The 19,635-nt window shown below is 33.9% G+C and overlaps 1 protein-coding gene across 1 annotated transcript in view; it reads right to left on the bottom strand.

Annotated features, from left to right (window-relative positions):
• cdi (serine/threonine kinase) overlaps positions 1-16,577 on the bottom strand; it is a 44,610-nt gene extending 28,033 nt beyond the window's left edge. Inside the window, exons 1-2 of the mRNA XM_018503318.1 lie at positions 16,170-16,577; positions 7,213-9,349 (exon numbers count right to left, since the gene is read on the bottom strand). Coding sequence (XP_018358820.1) covers positions 7,213-8,499 — 1,287 coding nt within the window. The 5' untranslated portion in view covers positions 8,500-9,349; positions 16,170-16,577. The remainder of the gene's footprint in view (positions 1-7,212; positions 9,350-16,169) is intronic.
• Between the last annotated feature and the right edge of the window lie 3,058 nt (positions 16,578-19,635).

Here is a 19,635-nt window from a genome sequence, read left to right on the forward strand (position 1 = left end):
TCCTCCGACATTGTTGAGTGCTTCGTAAATTTCGCCAGTTCGCGTCATTTTCATTCTATACGGAGAGATTCGTTTCTCAATTTTTTTGTAACTTGGCATAATTTCAAAAACAATATACTACGTTAATCACAATGAATCTTTGTCTGAGAAGCAGACGGAAGCAATTTAAAAATTAATTAACGATTATCTATATTTTCGTCAATAAAACAAGTTTAATAAAACAAGTGCAGCATTTATTATCGTTTATCGTTGTTTATCGCAGCTTATCACTAGCCTTAATCATCCCGCGGCGATCATTAAAATGTGCCTGATTATCAATGTTAAATTATCAGTCGTTTTTCTTTTATTGTTCGAATTTTGCAATCAAAGATTTATATAACTAAAAAACAATCAAAAATAGTATCCACTTCATACATAACTACTGATATTCATTTCTAGCGTTAATATATTCAAGCTAAATTTTCATTATCAATCATAGCTAAACTTTTAGTAGGTATCTTTTATTTAAATACAGTATATCATAAATGTTAACCGTGAATATCTAAATGTGATTATAAAAGACAAGAGATTAATTGTCTGCAAAATTTAAAACCAGTATTTACATAGTTTGTTTTTATTTTAAGATAGTCTTAAGTAATGTCTTATGATGATAATGCGACTCTGTGATTGGTTTATGATATCTCGAGACGATAACAATTGACTATTATGAATACTAGCTTACGATTGACTTATACATGACATTTTAAGATTTATACTTAGAAACTTATTTACTTATATACACTTCAATTTTTTAATAAACTTATACTTAAAATTGTTTATAACCAATAAATATCCTATATATAAGAGCAGTTTCTTGTTTCTATACCTAAGAGTTTCAAATTTTTATTGACCGATGAATCTAGGAAACTACTTCACTTATTTACAACAATTTGCTCATAAGAGCAATGGCAACGATCCCTCACCGTTACGCGAAATTTGACGTTACTCCAAACTCTGTAGTTTCATCATTCTTTTACCGAGAAAACACGGAATCTTGTCTGAAACGATAGTTTACTTGAACAAGCGAAAATTGAGACATATGTAGAGATATGTATATATAATATATTACTAGATATAAATGTATATCTAATATATGAAGTTTTGAATAACGGTTTTATGTGACTGTTTTTTAATTTATAAACTTAAATCCCAAACATACACTATCAAGATTTATACAGTTTATTTTTGAGTAAATGATTGTTAAATATTTAAATTTTAGTATCTCATTTCCTAACAGTTTTCTTGAATTCTATTTTTATCGATGTTTTATATTTTATTTAGATAGAGAATGTATCTGATTTTCTCTACCTCAAGATAAAGTTTCTTATATATAAATCTATATATATAGCAGAAAATCTCTAAATATGACCTTTTTTTCCCACCAATTTCACTAGTCCTAATTCTGATTTTGGCGATAATGCTACTTTTAAACTTAGGATCAAACAAACTATTCGGATACAGATTTTGTAAGCAAGTTTGTTCGCAGTTAGTGATTAAAGAGCATGCGACCGCATGCTCGGCTAGAAAATTGATGTACTTGCTCAAAACTCTTGGCACGGCAATTGCCCTATTGTGCCAAGAATGCACGACCTCTGAGCCTCTAGTGACCCTATCTCGGTTGCTATCAACTTTCGAAATTTTTCGAAACGTTTCGATTTTATTATGATTATAATAATTTTCTTTAAAATTATTTTTTTTTTCCTTTTCCATAATTTGCTCCTTTATAAATTTCCCATTAAATAAAATAAATCTCAACAATAAATTTGTAACAAAAAATATGTGAAATTAATAAATATATAGTCTCTTCTCTCTATTTTGAAAAACCAAATTTATTAAGTACTAAATATAATTATTGTAGTTTCTTATAATTCTTATAATTCTGGTAGAAATGTATGCAGTTTTCCTAGACAACTATCCAGTTACTATCTAATATTACTGTATTCTCATTAGTTGTGTCAATACTGAATAGGAAATGGACAAGAACTTGATAGAATTTTATTCTGTCCATTTCATGAGCAGTTGGTTTGCTTATTAATCAATTTAATATCCATTATTTGTTGTGTTTCATTCAGTACACAGTAAAAAAGAAAATGTTAATTTTTACATTTTTTACATGTCCCAAAAGATCCACTCTAAATTTTAAATTAAAGTAACTCATTTGTCTTGTGTTATTTATTAACGAACTAATAATGTTAAAAATAATTGACACAATACTTTACATTTATATTTGTTATTTTAACTTTAAGGATGATTTAAAACTAACACATAAAATAAGTAGAGTACATAGAAGAATAGTTGCAGTAACTTGTACGAAAATGTTAATAAAACATTTTTGTTCATATAATGTGAATGAAAAAATTCTTAGATATTAAATTGACTTTGAGATGTATAAATTAATTGAAACAATTGTATTAAAAACACTCAAAATCATATTCCATTTTTAATTGACACACGCAATTGTTAAGTTAGAAAGGTACCATGAATCTAACACATATATCAAAATGTTACAAAAAATTGTAAAATAATAACATATCAGTTGTATGTTTATTTTACATTGAAGTAATAATCAAAATGTGGTAACACAAGAAAAATTCTACATATGGACGTACGATTTTTTACTGTGTAAATGAATTCAGATTTTACGCAACTTTTGTATGCAGTAACTGCAAACAAAGCGTTACATCCTAATTAGGATCCTAAGTAGTTTTCTTTCTCAGTTACCAGACAGAAGTTGATATAACTGTTTAGTAACTGCTCAAAAAATGTATGAGATTTCTACCAGGATAATTGCTCAAATTTAATTGTAGTTTCTTATTACTTTTTTTTCACTATAAAATTAATCATTAGGCTTTTTTATTTCATAATGTTTCATAAGTTGATTAAATATTTACTGATATAAAAATTCTAATTTACAATATAACATTCTTATCAAACATTGTATGTACACTTTGAAATTGTTACATGATGCCGACCGATATCTTATATGTGTACCATTTGACAACAGATAAAATAAATCGAGAGCAATTATATCAAATACGTCAGCCTCTGACTCACCGAATCATTCATCATCCTTCCGATTGATAATATTAGTCATATTTGAAAGGAGATTGCAAGTAGAATTTGACCTACGGCACAAACGACAGGATCGATTCTATCCACGATAACATCGAGAAGCACGAGTTTATTTTTAAACGAGGGTCTTGCTAATGCGCTCAAGCAGAGGTGCGCTATCCAACATCTGGCGGAACAGAAAAATATTATCCTTGCAGAGGGCAACGGTGGAAAGACGAGAGAAAAAGCGTGGTTGAAATTATTCCGCGGAGCACGAAAATTGAAGCTCGTGAAAGTGAGATAAAATCAGTTAATTATTAAAATGAATTTAACCCGACTTTCGGCATGGAAAACGTAGGAATATAGAAGAATCAGTGATAAAAATAAAGCAAAAAAATTCGATTTCCTGAAAGCCACTTTTGACCGTTTCTACCAATGTAGTTTAATTTTAGTCTCGGTTCAACTAACTCTTCATCTTTTTTCAATTCTAAACATTAGAAAATGATAGAGAGTAAATTAAACCGAAATAAAATTTCATCTACATTGGTGGTAGAAACGAGCATATGTGTCGAAAAGAGTCCGAAAGGCTGTGTAATCGCGCGAAGTTCGAGATTTGCGCACCGCTGCGTCGGAGGAATCACCGCAGTCACTACAGAGCGTGCTCAATTTCCTGTTGACCTATTTATAACGCGCCTATCCACGCCGGAGAAGCCGCGGCATACTTCTCAAGGTCCCGGATCGCTCGGCTGACTTATAGTGTAGGTAGGTAGGTAGGTAGATAGGTAGGTAGGTAGTCCAGTGCAGCCGTCACCTCGGCGGGCACATCTGCCGCAAACGCGGGCCGGCAAATGCGCAAAATTGCGGATTGCATGAAATGAATATCGGGGAACTGGGGCAGCTTTCCGGCCACTTTTACCACTTGCACGCGGAGAAGTTAGATCGATAGAAAGAAGAAGAGACGTGTGTATAAATCTCTCCGCAGGACACGGAATGCGGTGTCGCGAGCTTATAAACAGCGAATCGATCGATTTCCGCAAAATTGCTACATGACTCTATCTCGAGTCAACATGCCCATCTCTCGTCGATTCACCGTTACGATAATAGCGTGATAGATAAAGCGATATAATTTATTTACGTCCATTTCATGCTTACGAGGCTTCCTGCTTGCAAATTCTAATTGCTACAATCTCTAGTGGCACATCTGTTACTTCCACATTTATATACGTTTTGCTATGTTCAAGGATTAGTTTGAGTAACTTTTTCATGTAACTTTCATAACTTTCATTTAATACTTAGAACTACCGATTAATTTCTACTATTTAAATATGTATACATAAGGATGAATCAAATGTATGTATAATTTCTGCAAAAAGTGAACGGAATTGAAAATTTTATACTTCTCGCATAAAAATAAATATTCATATGAAGCAGTTCAATAAAATTAATATTTAAAACAATTAACAATACAATTTTCTAGTTTAAATGAAAATTTTCTCATTTTATCTCAATTATTTTTAAAGAAGAAAGAGTATATCTACTTATTAAAATAATTTTTTATTCAGGTCCTAAAGCACCGCCAAACTTTTTTGTATCATTTTCAAACAAATATAGAAAAAATTGTAATTTTTTTCATATCTTCATATATATTTTGTTAAAAAAATACGTTTAAGAAATACATCTTTAAAAACGGAATATAAGGACAAAATAGATTAACTAATTTAATCATATATTACAATAAAGATTATATGTAGATAAAGTGTTATAAGATTGTGATATGTGAATACACAACTAACGTAAGTAATGAAAGCTTAGATGATATGAGCTAGACTTTAGTATTTAAATAAGAATTATAGACAATCTCGAAAAAAATGTACTGTTATTTGGATAATTTTTAAAAAATACAAATCAGTCAAATTACAAAACATTCACCTTTGTGTTGGTTAAGTTCTAGTGTTAAGAATAAAATTGATAAAAATATTTTTGTATTAAACATGCTTTTCTTATTCCTATAATTTCTAGAATAGATATTGAAGCAATTGATAAATTTATCTATAAAGCGGGTAATTTTTACGAAGTCCTGATATCAGTCGAGAAAAATGAAGTCAAGGATGAGACCCTACGATAATTATACGTACTCCTGGCCGCAAATAAAGACAATGATTTACGTAAGCTACCGTGACACTATTCTGGAAGTCGCTACATCGCTTCTGCATTTGTGAACGTAAATGTCACATATGTAAAGTGTGTGCGACCATGAAATTTTATAGAAAAGTACATTTTATAGCAAGTGTTGTGCATCGTCCAAATAGTCTGCTTCGCTTGAAATATTTTCATTTGTCAAAAGATGTCGTCGCTTAAACTTGGAACGTAGAACTATTTCCTTGCCAATAAAAAATTCCACCGTGGTTTCCAGGTTTCTTCCTACTTTTTGTAACAGCAGTTAACGTAGAAATTCATGACGTGAAGACAGATAAAAAATGGATTGTTGCGAATCTTCTATTTACTTAAGATTTTGCGTAAAATATTTGCTAACACTTGCATTTTCTCCTTTCGCTGTTTATGCGATAAATGTTATCTTTATCGTGTTGGAGTTATATATCGCTCACATGACTCAGAATCACTGAATTGCGAATGAAAAATTCCACCTCCGCAGCTTCTTTCGTTTCGCGCAGTAACTGATAGAATCTAATGGTTTGAAGACCAAGGAAAAAGCTTTTTTGACAAGATCTACACAGAGTGAAGATTTAATGCATTTCCGGAAAATCGGGACAAAAAAATACATCTTCCAATCACTCGTTGCCGATAAGTAACCGCGTGATTACGAATGGAATTAATTTCACGAGGCTACGCGTTCGTGCCAGATAGCCGTATCTAATCTCCATCGAGATATTAATCTACAAAGATAGAGCACACATTCCATACAGCGAGATCCGGCGAGCGTCCATTTCGAATTCGCGATTGTTGTTCATGAACAATGGCGAGAATTAAGAAGAAGCATTGCCATACGGGAGAAAAACTTTCTAACGAGCCTCCTCTAACGCGATCAAATATGTATCTTAAAATCTGATAGTGTCCTCGATAGGTGAACGTCCGGATTTTCGTTCTACCGTTCAGTAAAGCAAAAAATATTACATTAATTATTTAATTTTAATCCTTCAAACGTCTTTTTGGTATGGCATATCAGATTTCCATGCTTTTTCCATTACATATAATTTTTATAAATAACACCCCCAAAAAAAATATTCTGCCGATAAACGGAGAATTCCTCTTAGCATTTTCTCTAAGCAAAAAAATCTTACATGAATCAGACGCGTGTATTTATAAAAAGTATTCATCTATAAAAATGAGGACACATGAGCTATGATCAAAAATAAATTCTTCTATAGAAAATTCTATTTATAATAATTCTAATAACCTTTTGAAATTAATTGAAATAAGAGGATATACAAAAAATACTAGCGGCAAGATATTCTTCTAGCATTGAGAGGATTGCAATCCTAAATCCAGCACTTTATGGTTATACGAAATTCCTTTACTTTGTAGAGTATCCTCTTGAAGTCATATATAAATGGAAAATCCTTTGACATTGACACGGAACCGCTAAATGGCAGAACATTTTTTTTTGGGTGGAAGATACATTTGTTTAGTACTGATATGTTTCTTGATGTCCGGCGTTTTGATTGAAAAATAATTTTTTACAATGTTTATTTTTATAAAAATTATCAAATTAGGCTGCGTATGTTATAACTCGGTTTTCCTCATAGTATGGCATTTAAAAGTTACATGACGTAATTATTTTATTTAAGATATATACCTAATACGTTTTATGGGTGCTTATTCGCACAGAATTGCAAAGAGGTGGAAGGAATATTTTTTATTAACGATCTATTCCAAAAATACTATCCTTTTCATTATCTATTGATATTAATTTCTAGCGTTGACATATCCCAAATAAACTTCAATTATCAATACAATTAATTTTTAATAGATGATTTTATTAACAATTTTTTTTTCAGTATAAGATTAATATTTCTTTTATACGCAAAATCGATTACTAATTATTTTTTCACGCGGTATATATTATTATAATAATAATTTCTTTTTCTTCAAATATCACCTTACCTTGTAAACTTCCGAGAAGAAGCCCGCACCGATCTTTTCCATGTAGAAGTCGTCCAGGCGATTCAATGAAGCGACGGCATGCCTGAGCGCTTGACAGGACGCCCCGGTGCGCCTTTTCGAACTCGAGTCCTGAAACGTCTCGCCTGAGCAAATCGTCAATCCGTGCACCGCACCACTCTCCGCCATCTCCGTGGGCCGCCAAGGAGAATCGCGGCACTTCTCCTTGAACTCCTTGTAGCTCCTCGGCGAGCTGGACAGTTGCAGTTCCGTGGGCAGATCCTGTGGTAGGCAGGACGCGCAATTCTGCTGCAACGTGTCGCTACTAATCCTCCTCGCTGTCCAATCTTTGGACAGCGTTGAAGTAGTGAAATCACTTTCGCAGGTGTCATCCTCGCAAGGCGTAGTGATGATCGCGGAATCACCGGCGCCATCCTTGACATCAACCTTTGAAACCGCTGGCTTCTGATGCGCGTGCAAGTGATCGCTCACAACTGGCACGTTAGGTGCGCCATTCGACGTAAAATAATTCGCGCACGTGTCCGTCAAGAAGTCCTCGTTATCGGATCTCTTTCCGCCCGACAGCGACGTATAAATCATTTCGGAAGATCTCGCGGAAGATAATTTGGCAGCAACCGTACCTGAGGGGGTATATCCCTGCAAGCATTTGGACTGCTGCTCGTTACATGTCGTCTGATGCTCCTTGTCGCTCGGAGGCTCTCGATTAACGGCAATAATCTTCTTCACAGTTTTTGTATAGTCTCTCGCACACAACTCAACGTTAAGGTTTCTCGCAGTCGAGGTAGATTGCGGTCGTCGTGATCTGCCGACGCCGGTCTTCGAGTAATTCGAGCAGTTTTGACCGGAGGGACTCTTCTGCATCGCGTTGGCGTGATTCCTGCCAACTTGCGACAAACCTTCTTTCGGCGAACACTTGGTCGCGGTCTTGGAACAAACAGTTGCACAGATCGTTGTTATTTCATCAGTCCTGCAAGGTTTAGGGGATTCCATCGCGACGGATGTGGTGTCCAACAAGTTGGTAGGCGATTGCAGAGAGTTGCTGGGAGCCTCGGAGACGACGGTAGGTGAATCGTTGGCGTTGTCCTTCGTCGGTCGCCAAGGTCTCACCTTGTCGTCGACGTTCACTGTCGGTGTCTCCTCCACCGAGAAGCACGGCAGACACGACGCTGTGCCCGTCGTCGCCAGCTTGGTGCACGACTTGGATGACGTTTGGCCGCCGTTATTATTAGGCGGATCCGGCGTGTTTGACGGCGGCACTTTCCCGAACATCTTCGCTGTTATTGCCACCAGGCGGTCGCGCAAGATGACGCGAGACGACAGTAGCAACAGCCCTGCGTGCGTCGCATCACACGCGGCCGACTCGATGATGCGCTTCTCGACAGTCGTCACGGTGTCGTCCTGCCGTATCCCGCGACGAACAAAGAATAGTTTTGTAAAGATGCTAATTCGAACAGGTGGCTGCTTAAACTGCGAATAAACGCAGTGATGATGTCACGATTCGAATATGTTCAGACGATGATAACGACGGCAAGGCACCTCCGTTTTTGCAATGTGCAGCTTTGCGTTCGAATACGGTACAGATTAAGTGATATAATTAAAGAATCGCGTTCGCGACTTGGTCAAGCAACATTCTCAGAGCACACGATATTCGTAGTGCCTTAATTGGCAAAGAAATCGATCCTACTTTCTTTTTTCGTGTGTTTGAGAGTGCTTTAAGAAAAATTTAAGGAAGTCAAGGGTTCTGTTGCTTCGCCGATCAAGGGCATTGGAACTCGTAGGAAGACATAGGTATCTCGGAGCAGGACGACGGAAAATCGTCTCGTGCGTTTCTGATACAACGTTGGAAGACACTCCTCTTCGACGAATACATTCGAAGACGAAGGAAGCAGAGACGAAGACGCAGGTTTCGCGATCGGCGCTAGTTTGTTTCCTTTTTGGCAGTGGCGTCACGCGTTGAAATCACAGTCGATGGGTCACAAACAGACGTTATCCCTCGCAGGGCGGACCAGGATACGTCACAGATTCGAAACGAAACGTAGGAAGAGCGCGGTACCGGAACTTGGCACGGTTCTCCCCTCATCGCCAGCGGACGACTCCTCGTGGGCTGACTCAGATCTTCCTGAAATAAAATTGCACCGACAGGTGATCAGTTTAGTGTCGAAAATTTCAAGGAACATTGACGTAATGAAAAAGATAAATATATACGCGTTGTTTGAGTATACACATTCCTAAATGTCTACAAAGAAAGAGTTTTCTGATCTACACGGAAAGGATGGTTTTGCTGAAGTATTTAAATATGTAGCTAGATCTGAAAATAATTTTGTTGAATTTGAGCGTCCTGATTATTTTAATAGCTCAACAAAATTTATTTTCAGATCTAGATCTATTTTTAGATACCTAATATTTATATGTAAAGATATAGCTATAGATACAAGTCTAAAAATAATTTTGTTAGACCATCAAACTAATTACGTAGGAATTTCAAGCATGATGAGCAATACCGCAAAAAGTTTTACATTTTAGCAATCAGTTTGTATTCGACAAAATTATTTTGAGAGTCCACAGCAAAATTATTTTCAGATCCTGTATTTAAATTTTTAGATGCTTCAAAAACTATTTTTTCTTTGTTTTATCTTAAAATTTAAAGACATTATCTTGTAGATAACGTTTTTAAATTTTAAGATATACTTTAGAAGTTATTGATATTGTAAGGCGTCTTTTAGAGCATTCCAAACACACAGAAAAATATCATTCTATTGCTAAGGAAAGTTATTATTCAATTTACTTTCTTTCTTTTAAGTAACGGTTGTCTTTACGAAACAAAGAATATTTTCTTAATTGTAACATTAAAATATCCACTTATTACAAATTTTAGAAAAACTCATTAATACGTGCTCAAAATAAGAATCTATTGTAGTCAACCGCTTTTATATACATGCTTGTTTATAACTTCGAAAATGATCCGAAGGTGGTCGAAACGTTAGTTTGATGTAGACATATTTTTAGTTTGATGTAGACATACTTTTATTTTGTTTTTACTTTTATTTTACTTAATGTCAACTGTATTATATGTACATAATTTGTTTTGTTTTGGCTCGTAGCTCTTCTGATTATATTTTATTTTATAAGAATTTATTGTCTCTTGAAGAATATTGTAAAATTGATCGAAAAAGTGACATTATATAATGAGCAAACTAAATGTTTTTATATTTAATAATTCTTGATTGAAGTATCAAACTTACTGAAATTGTCAGAATGTATTTTGAATAAAGATGCTTGTGATGAACTTATAATAGATTTGTGATAAAAATTTTTGAAATATTTGAAATAAGTAATTATTATTTGTGTACAGTATATATTTTTCTGTGTGTAAGTTCAATACTAATATATTGGGTCGGGGAAAAAGTTTCTTCATATTTTTCAAAATTGTATATACAATATCTTCGTCAAAAATGAACGAAATTTAAATTTAAAAAAAGGGTTTTAAAGTTTGAAATCTCTACTTTTGAAAGGTTACTATATTTTTTAAGTTTCTGTGAATTTGGTAATTTTTACATTTAAAAATCTACGAGCTGAAAAAGATGAAAAATTTTCTATTTACTTTGAGGGTCTCTCACGTGTTCGAAAAATTTACGAAAATTTTCGACTATCTATCGTGACAGCTTGAAGCTTTCCCTATACAAAATCTTTTTTTTTTAATGTTTCTATGATTTTTTGTTACTAAATTATTCGCGAATTAAGAGTAAAGGAGCATTCTAATTTTAATTGCTCATAACTCCGATAAAAATCATCATACCGCAGTTTAAAAAACAGATTCTTAAAGCTGAAACTTTGCTCTAACGAATAATATAATTGTAACGAAAATTTTGCAACAAATGAAAAACTTTTGCAAAAAATTATTTTAAAGACGAAGAAACTTTTTCCCCGACCTAATATTAAAAAAAAAATACATAAACATTTTTAAAATACCATTCTTTAAATGTATTTTTGTTTGAAATGCTTAACATAGAATCGTTCCTTTTCTGGATCTCCAAAAAGTCCTGAAACTGAAAGGACGATAATTCGTGTAAACAAGTATCAAGAAAGTTACTAAAAATATGATTAAAAACCTCGGAAAAGAATGCTTCCAATTAGGATGTAAATAAAGTAAAATCTTAAAAATTTTTTTAATAATTACAGGAAAATTAATTTAAATAATGGTTTCATAATTATATGTATGATCATTCATCATATGCATCATATGCAATAATAACCTGTAACTTCTTGTATATTCCCGATCTATTTTCGGCATACATTAGAAATAAATATAATACGTAAAATTAGATCTTGTTTGCAATACACAAATAGTTCATCACTTCTTGCGTGAAAATATTAGATTAATCTCTAAAATAGTTAAATTAACGATCGCAGTCACGACTTTAATATACCTAATTAAATAAAATAAAACCAAATTATAAAAGTACTAACTAAAAATATAAAAATAGAAAACGTTTAAACTATAACCGTTACAATATTAGAGAAATCGTCCGACGTAAAGACTATCTTTACGCGTAGTGTGATACATCGAGGATATTCCATTTTATTTCGTTTAATCGTACAATTTCCTTTAATTATCAAATACATCTAATTAAATTAAATTAAATCATAAAAGTATTAAAATATAAAAAATAAACGTTTTGGTTCTCATTTAATAATATTAGAAAAACTGTGTAAGGCAACCATCTTAACACATAATATAACTTTTTGAAACTTGTATGATCTAAAATCTAGAATATTTCATTTAATCATAGTTTCATTTAATGACAAAAAAATTATGCTGGGACAAGATGTACAGTCCGATCTTCGAAGGTAACGAGTGGTTTCCGCAATTTGAAGGCATCATGACGCAGCACGCGTCTCGAAGCCATAAATCACGAGTAACTGAAATCGATTTTCCCCTCGATAATCAAATTTTCACACGTAACGAACATCGCGTAGATTGCCGTCGTAGATTGACATCGGGATATTTTCTCTGTATTTTCGCGGATATATCTCAGACCTGCTGGAGAAATCGTAAGTAACGGGAGAAGCAAGCTGTGTAAGCTGGTTATAATAGACTATTTTTCATTTATTATCAAGCACATCGCAGCGTATTTTACAGCGATAACGAGCAGAATATGTCAATTTCTCGAGAAGAAATAAATGTTTTTTGTGTCAAAGCTGTTTTTAATAAAAAAAAATATATATATTAGATTCATACATTTATTATTAAATCACACGCAAGAGCTCCAGAGATTTCTAACAAATCGTCAAAAATCTTGGGCAAGTCAAATAAAGAGACATTTTGACAGAGATATATCGGCGGAAATATTCTTTTGTCATTCTCAGCGATCTTAAAATCATTCAGTTACCGAGTTTCTTAAACCACAGTACTTAGTATAGAAATTTTCTTTTTGCGCTTACGTCGGTGACACTATCATTGTTTTTGCAAAAACACGTCAGTGACACTCAAGGACAATTCCTATTTTTGTACCGAAGTGATTATACTAGAAACTTATTTGAAATTACTTGTAGTTTTCAATAATTTGGATAATTTTTATGATTGAAATTTAAAAATAATTAAATTTTTTAAAATAATGACAATTAAAATAATTAAACATTTAAATGAAAATTGAGATAATTCCTTCTTTATCGAAACTAATTAAATACAGCATTAATTTAAAATAAGTTTAATCTTAAAGTTCTAAAAGATCTAAAATTTCCTTTTACAACTTTAAAATTAAACGTATTATTAATAATTACGGTAAACCATGGTAGCAATAATATGGCTTTTTCTCTAAAACAGAAACATGAAAAGTGAAAATTTTTACCGTTAATAGAGAAATTTTTACTTTTCATATTTTCGCCTTAGAAAGAAAGTTACATAATCAGTACTTACATCATATTGTTCAATAATAAACAATATGAGTCAGGATTTTATAAAGGTCCATTTAAAGTTATCTGAAAAACAAATAATTTTGTCTGTTTGCGTTTTTTATAAAATACAATGACTTGCCGTGAGAATCTCGCGTGTTGTCACATGTCAAGTTTATTACTTGTGGTAAGTACGAAATCATAAAATTTTCATTAAAAAAAAAGGCCAAAATCGACATCGCGCAATGTGTTTGTCCAATAGTCAAGTGTTTGATAAGACTGAGCCACACTTACGTGACGTGTTTTTACCGCATAATTACATTGCACAATTACGACACAGTCAAGTAGATATGTATATAAGTACGGAGTATCGCATCCACGTAACGCCCGCACTGGTATCGACTCGGCCCAATATTCGCCGAACAAACAGGTGTAACTATTAGACCTGTTTGTGCTTTTTAGCTGAACTTTTCTTGCGTCGTTCATTTTTTCACCTTTTTTTTCTCCAACATAAAGAGAAGAGGGAGGAGAAAGATGAATCGTACGAGAACTTTAGCTAAAAAGCACTGGTCTATTTTAGAACACGACAAAAGGGGAGAAATTTGCAAACGATGTCGTTATAAACAATTCTCATGATTTGTAAACGACAGTTTTAAGAAGTAACAAAAATAGCGACTTAATGGATATTTCGCGCCGCTTTTTTAATTAACATTACACTGCAAAATCGTGACAAGTTTTCGTTAGAAACCGTGTGCTCGTAGACACAAATTGTTAATTATTATTGAAAATGTCTGTTAACCATCCTTATCGTTTCTTTATCTTCGTCGTTACTTCATACTGTAAAAAATAACGTTAATTTTAACTTAAAGACGTATAGTAAACTTCCCAAGCATGTTGAAATGTTAAAATTAACATAAAAATGTTAATTTTTACATTTTTTGATATCTCAGAAAGTCCACTCTATATGTCTTTAAGTTAAAATTAACATTTTATTTTTTACAGTACTTGTTATTACGCAGGCTTCATTTTACGCTTGTCGTGTGACATCGTACGATGTAAATAATTATGTAATATCGGTAATTAATCTCAATATTAATTTTGTAATATTTTAAGGCTAATTATATTATGTACATACTATATATTCAATATTGTTATACAATAAAGGAGGATACAACTTTTAGGCATTTTTACAACCACTCGGGGATTTATTTCTATACATTTTCTTATACGCTTTTCTACGTAGAAAATTATGATTATAATATGACGTTGTGCTCAAGGAAAAATATTGGTACATTGAAATAATAGAATTAAATCTCGTCACTATACACCGGGAAGAGATTAAACATTTTTCGATGAAAACAATCAATTATTTTATTATTCCTGTACAAATCTACGATGAAAAATGTTTATCGTGAGGTGAGCTTTAAAGAATAATGAACGATAATGAAATAATATTCTTCAATTAACTTTAAACGAAATCTAAAATATCATTTTAACCCGAGGCACAGTTAGGACGATATTAACGAGTGATGTAGAAAGTTGGAAAGTTGCGACGAATGAAGAAATCAGCGGAAACGTCCAGAGATACGTCAATAACGTTTCCACCGTCACGAGAAGATTAAACCGAGGAATATACACCGTTCTCAACGACATGTCAAAACACATCCAAAGGGAAAACGGATTATGGCGAAAGACGGCATCGCTGTCGCGGACTTAATGTCCATTTCTATCAATGTAGATTAACTTTAATCTCGGTCTAATTCACTGTTTATCCTTCTCTAATTCTTGAAAACTAGAAAAAAGTAGAAAGTAAATTAAACCGAGATTAAAGTTCATCTACATAAAACTCATGTCCATTTCTATAATGTAGAAACTTTAATCTCGAGTCAATTAACCCTTTTCTAATGATTAGAACTAAAAAAAAAGTAAATTAACTCGACACTAAAGTTAATTTACATTGATAGAAATCGATATAAATTCTTTACCGGTTTTTGTTTTGCTTTAGAAAAAAAGTAATTACAATCGGTGGAAAATAACGATCGAATCACTGAAGAAAATATTTGAAAAGTATAAATTAATATGTAATTTCTAAATCACATGGCGTAGCCTGGTGTCACATTACATATTGAAGACTGAGGATTGTGAACTATAGATTAAATTGAGAAAATTATCTGGTTGAAGATGGACGAACCAGAAAACTGATTACATCAGAATTCTAGTTATCACAATTAGATTAGTAGGATCAGAAAGTTCTGATTCGTCTAATTTCAATTAAAATTCCAATTACTTCTAATCAGACATTTTTCTCAGTGTAGAATTCAAAACCAATCAGATAATTTCAATTTTAATCCATTTCGTTCTGATTGGCTGAATTCTGATTTTCAATTCGCAATTCTTATTCTTCAATGCAGTGACAGATTTAAAGCTCCTTGTCACACACAATATACATAAAAGATTAAAAAGATTAAGGAATTAAAAATTAAATTTTATCATTCTTAGTCAGGTAAGTGTAATTTTAATCCACATTAAATGTAAATGGTTGAATTCTAATGTCCAATTCGCAATCCTTAATTTTCAATGCATAGTGTGACATAGATTTTATGCTTATTTCTATTAATTATTTCTATTATATATTTCTATAAATTATTTTAATCTCTGTTATTCTTCATTTTTTTCTAGTTCTAAGAATTAGATAAAGATGAAGAATAAATTGAAGAGATTAAAGTCAATCTATGCTCTAAAAGACTACTTTTAAAATGAATATCACTCTGAAAAGTGAAATCTCACCTTTGAAAATTGAGCCACTTTTTCCAAAACTGGCTCAATTCCACCAATGTAAGATTAACTTTAATCTCGGTTCATTAACTCTTCATCTTTTTCTAGTTTTAAGAATTAGACAAAAATGAACAATAAGTTCTCAACTAAGATTAAAGTTTTCTATTGATAAAGAAACAGGCATTAGAATGAGATTCCATTTCAAAGAACTTAGAGAATACATTGATGGGAACGAGCTTTACAGAGTTGAAGAGACCAAACAGGATACTTACGGTGCATCGGGTTTTGGGTCGTCGTCGTCGTTCGAGAAGACTTCGAGCTCCGGAATTTCGTTTGCTTCGATATTCCGGGATGGAAGAACCGGAGAAATGTCTCGGCGACGCTGACAGCTCTCTCGCGCGGCGTCGCCTCGCGTGGAAAGCGTCGTCTCGCGTCGCCTCACGACGCAAGCAAGCAAGCAAGCAAGTACTCGTGACGTCCGGACGCTTTTAGACGGCCTTGAACCACGTGAGGAAGAATTCGGGGCCTGCTGGCCGCGGTCTTACCGGACGCTCCTTCCCTCGCAAATTCCGATTTCGACTTCGGCCAAACGAGTCGAAACGTTTCCTCTCACTCGCGCATGCTGTCACTCGATGTGTTTACCATCTCTCGACGGCGAAAGAGAGAGAAGGAGAAAGAAAGAAAAAAGGAGAGAGAGAGAGAAAGAGAGAGAGGGAGAGAAAGAGAACCCATCCGACGCCGTTGCGTGCATCGGCGCGTCTCGGCGGACAGACGCGGGACGATCAGGTAGACAAACCGGAAGAGCGCCGTCGCGGATTTTCGGACGGGTCGCTGACACTCGACACGGTCGCGCGCCCCGGGTAAACAGAGGACAGGAGCAGATAGGAGGAGGAGGAGGAGAGACGTGGCGGAAGAGGGTGGTGGGGTAAAGCACAACACTGTGTGTACGAAATTAATGTGCAGTCGTTCGTTTTTAAATCGCCGCCGGTGCGAAGGGAAATATAACCCGCGACGCGACGCGTCAAAACGTATCGTTCGCGTCTCACCACTGCGATTTACTCTTTCGCGTGTGATCGCAGAGTCGCGAGACTCACCGACGACAGAGTAGCAGCTTCCCGACGCAACGCAGCTACTCGCGACGGGCACTCGCACACTCACTGACAACGCCAGCAGACGGCGGCCATTACGGGAATGAATCGTCGCGGCGGATGCGCCAACGCCACCGCATGGCGGGAGCCCGAAACGGGCATGTACCCCTTTCTACTCCGCATACTACACCGCGCTACACTTTACTTGTCGCTTCCCCCCCTCGCCGCTCGGATCCGAAGATTCCGAGGGCGATCGATTAACGTGTATCTTGAAATTCTTGAAATAAGACCAAAATTACAACATTTAGCAAATTCTCACTGGAATATTTATAATTTCATTGATTAACATCTAGTGAATCATTTTTGTAATTTTTATACTCGATCCCCTGCTATCAATCGATCGATCGACCACGATGGAAAGCGCGCCGTTTTCAAGTACTTCCAACCCAGTAAACGAGAATGGATTAAAATAGATCTCGAAATGGATTCAGATTTTCAGAAGTACGCATTCGCGAACGTTGAAATAAATTCTTTTCGATCCCAATGCACTTTTATTTATTTATGGGAATTGCATGAAGAATATTTCTGTGCCTTTCAATCTAAAAAAATTTTTAAGTGCATGGTGAATACTGCTCAATTCAAAATTCTGAATAGAAAATGTAGTTTTATTAAAAGATTATATTCAATACAATTCATATGCATCATATATTATGGGGAAGAAGCGGAAGTTTATTCGGTAAAATCAGATTTTAAACAATCGATTACGCATTCGTGTACTGCATACGTTTCGCCTTTCGTGAATTTGGCATCGCGGTCTTTAAGTCCTTAGGTTTTTTCGCGTCGTATGCTCCAGTATTCTTCAAGGTGCTCCTGCTATAGCTCCTACTTACTTCAATGAGCGCGTTAGAGTGAATAAATGCTATGGTAGAAGCATTTTAAAGCATCTTAGAGCATGCTTATTTATAGTCCGCTCTTATTTCAAGATTGTTTTAAGTAATGTCTTAAGACGTTAATACGGCCCTCTGGCCGATATATTTATAGTCGATTCTTATTTCAGGACCGTCTTAAGGCATTAATGCAGCCCTCTGATTGGTTCGTACTTAAGACGATTTTGAATATAAGATCTGACTATGAATACCGGCCTAATTTGTAGATCGTATTTCCATTCCATGCAACAAATTCGAATTAGCGCTTTCCAAATCGGATTCAAATCGAGATAAAAATGAATTTTTATGGAGAAACACCCCCTACAGCACAAAAGTTGCAGCAATATTGCAGGCATTGCAGCGTTATTGCAGCGATATTGCTGCAAATTCTGTTCTATATGGGACAGATCGACAAATTCTACTGCCCATCGCTCATTCGCTTCATGAAACATGTACAACACGGCGTGGGAATCAGGATAGGAGAAACTGTATCACTCTCTCGCGATTTCGAGGGACGTTTCGCGGGACGAGCGTAAAATTAATTTACGGAAATTTCTATTCCGCCCCGCATGGCAGAACGGCCTTGTCTCTATATACTGTGTCGGACGAGTGCCACTTGTAAAATGAGATGAAAGTGTGAGAATGCGCATCCTCGTATATATATGCATGTGCCTTTCACCGTCCGTTCTCAGGCTGCGATTAACTTAATTGACGATGAACTTATTAAATAATATTCATATTTAATTTAATAATATGTAATATTTCGTTAATTTGGATAAGAATTGTTAATTATTAGTAGTAATTTGAAAGATGGAAAAGAATAGATTAGAAAGAATAAAATATAGCTAGAAACTTTTTGTAATCAATCTTTCCGCTGGATGAACTGAATTATTTCGAGAGTGACTTCAACTCCGATTAACTTAATAGGCAATTAATTTGTCAAGGTAACATATCTGTGATATTTATTAACATGGACGGAGTTAACAAATTCTATTGTTTTTGCTGTTTATTCGATCTAGTGAAAATTTTTCTCAGAATTTTTATACAAACTGTAACACTTTTTAGAAACTTAAGAATATTTTCTTTTTCTAACAATAAGAAAAAAATAAACATATTTTCTTAGAATTTTTCATATATGTAAATTCTGAAATATTTTAAGGTTTCTATTATTTTTATAGCTATAAAATTTCTGGTGAAATCTTATAAAATTTGAAAAATTAAAATTTAATTTTTTCAAAAATTATACAAAATGCGGCATCTTAAAATGTTTTTAATATTTCAGAATTCACGTACACATACAAAGAATTTATTTGTAAAAAATATAAACTTTCTCAGTACTTTGAAGAATACTTCAATTTATATATAAAGAAATCTGAGAAATATAAAAAAAAAATTATTTTAAAAATACTATATTATAAACAATTCTAAGAAAAAGTTTCACTAGAATGACCTAAAAGGAAAAATTTAATTAGGGATTAATCGTATAATTAAAAATTTGGATAAAATCATTATGGCATTATATTAATTGTTAAAGCAGTTATACATTGATTTAATCTGAATGTAAAAGTAAAATGTAAATATTTCGAATTATAAAATATTTTATTTAACAGCGCATAATAAAGTGAACGACGATTTTAATGTGCACCAGTGCCCACTGAGTGCGCACTCGTTAACATTTTTTTTTCGTCAGGGGTTCAATTGAATTCACTATATATGTATATGTA

Source organism: Trachymyrmex cornetzi, unplaced genomic scaffold (assembly GCF_001594075.2).
Source record: "Trachymyrmex cornetzi isolate Tcor2-1 unplaced genomic scaffold, Tcor1.1 scaffold156, whole genome shotgun sequence".
Classification (NCBI taxonomy): domain Eukaryota; kingdom Metazoa; phylum Arthropoda; class Insecta; order Hymenoptera; family Formicidae; genus Trachymyrmex; species Trachymyrmex cornetzi.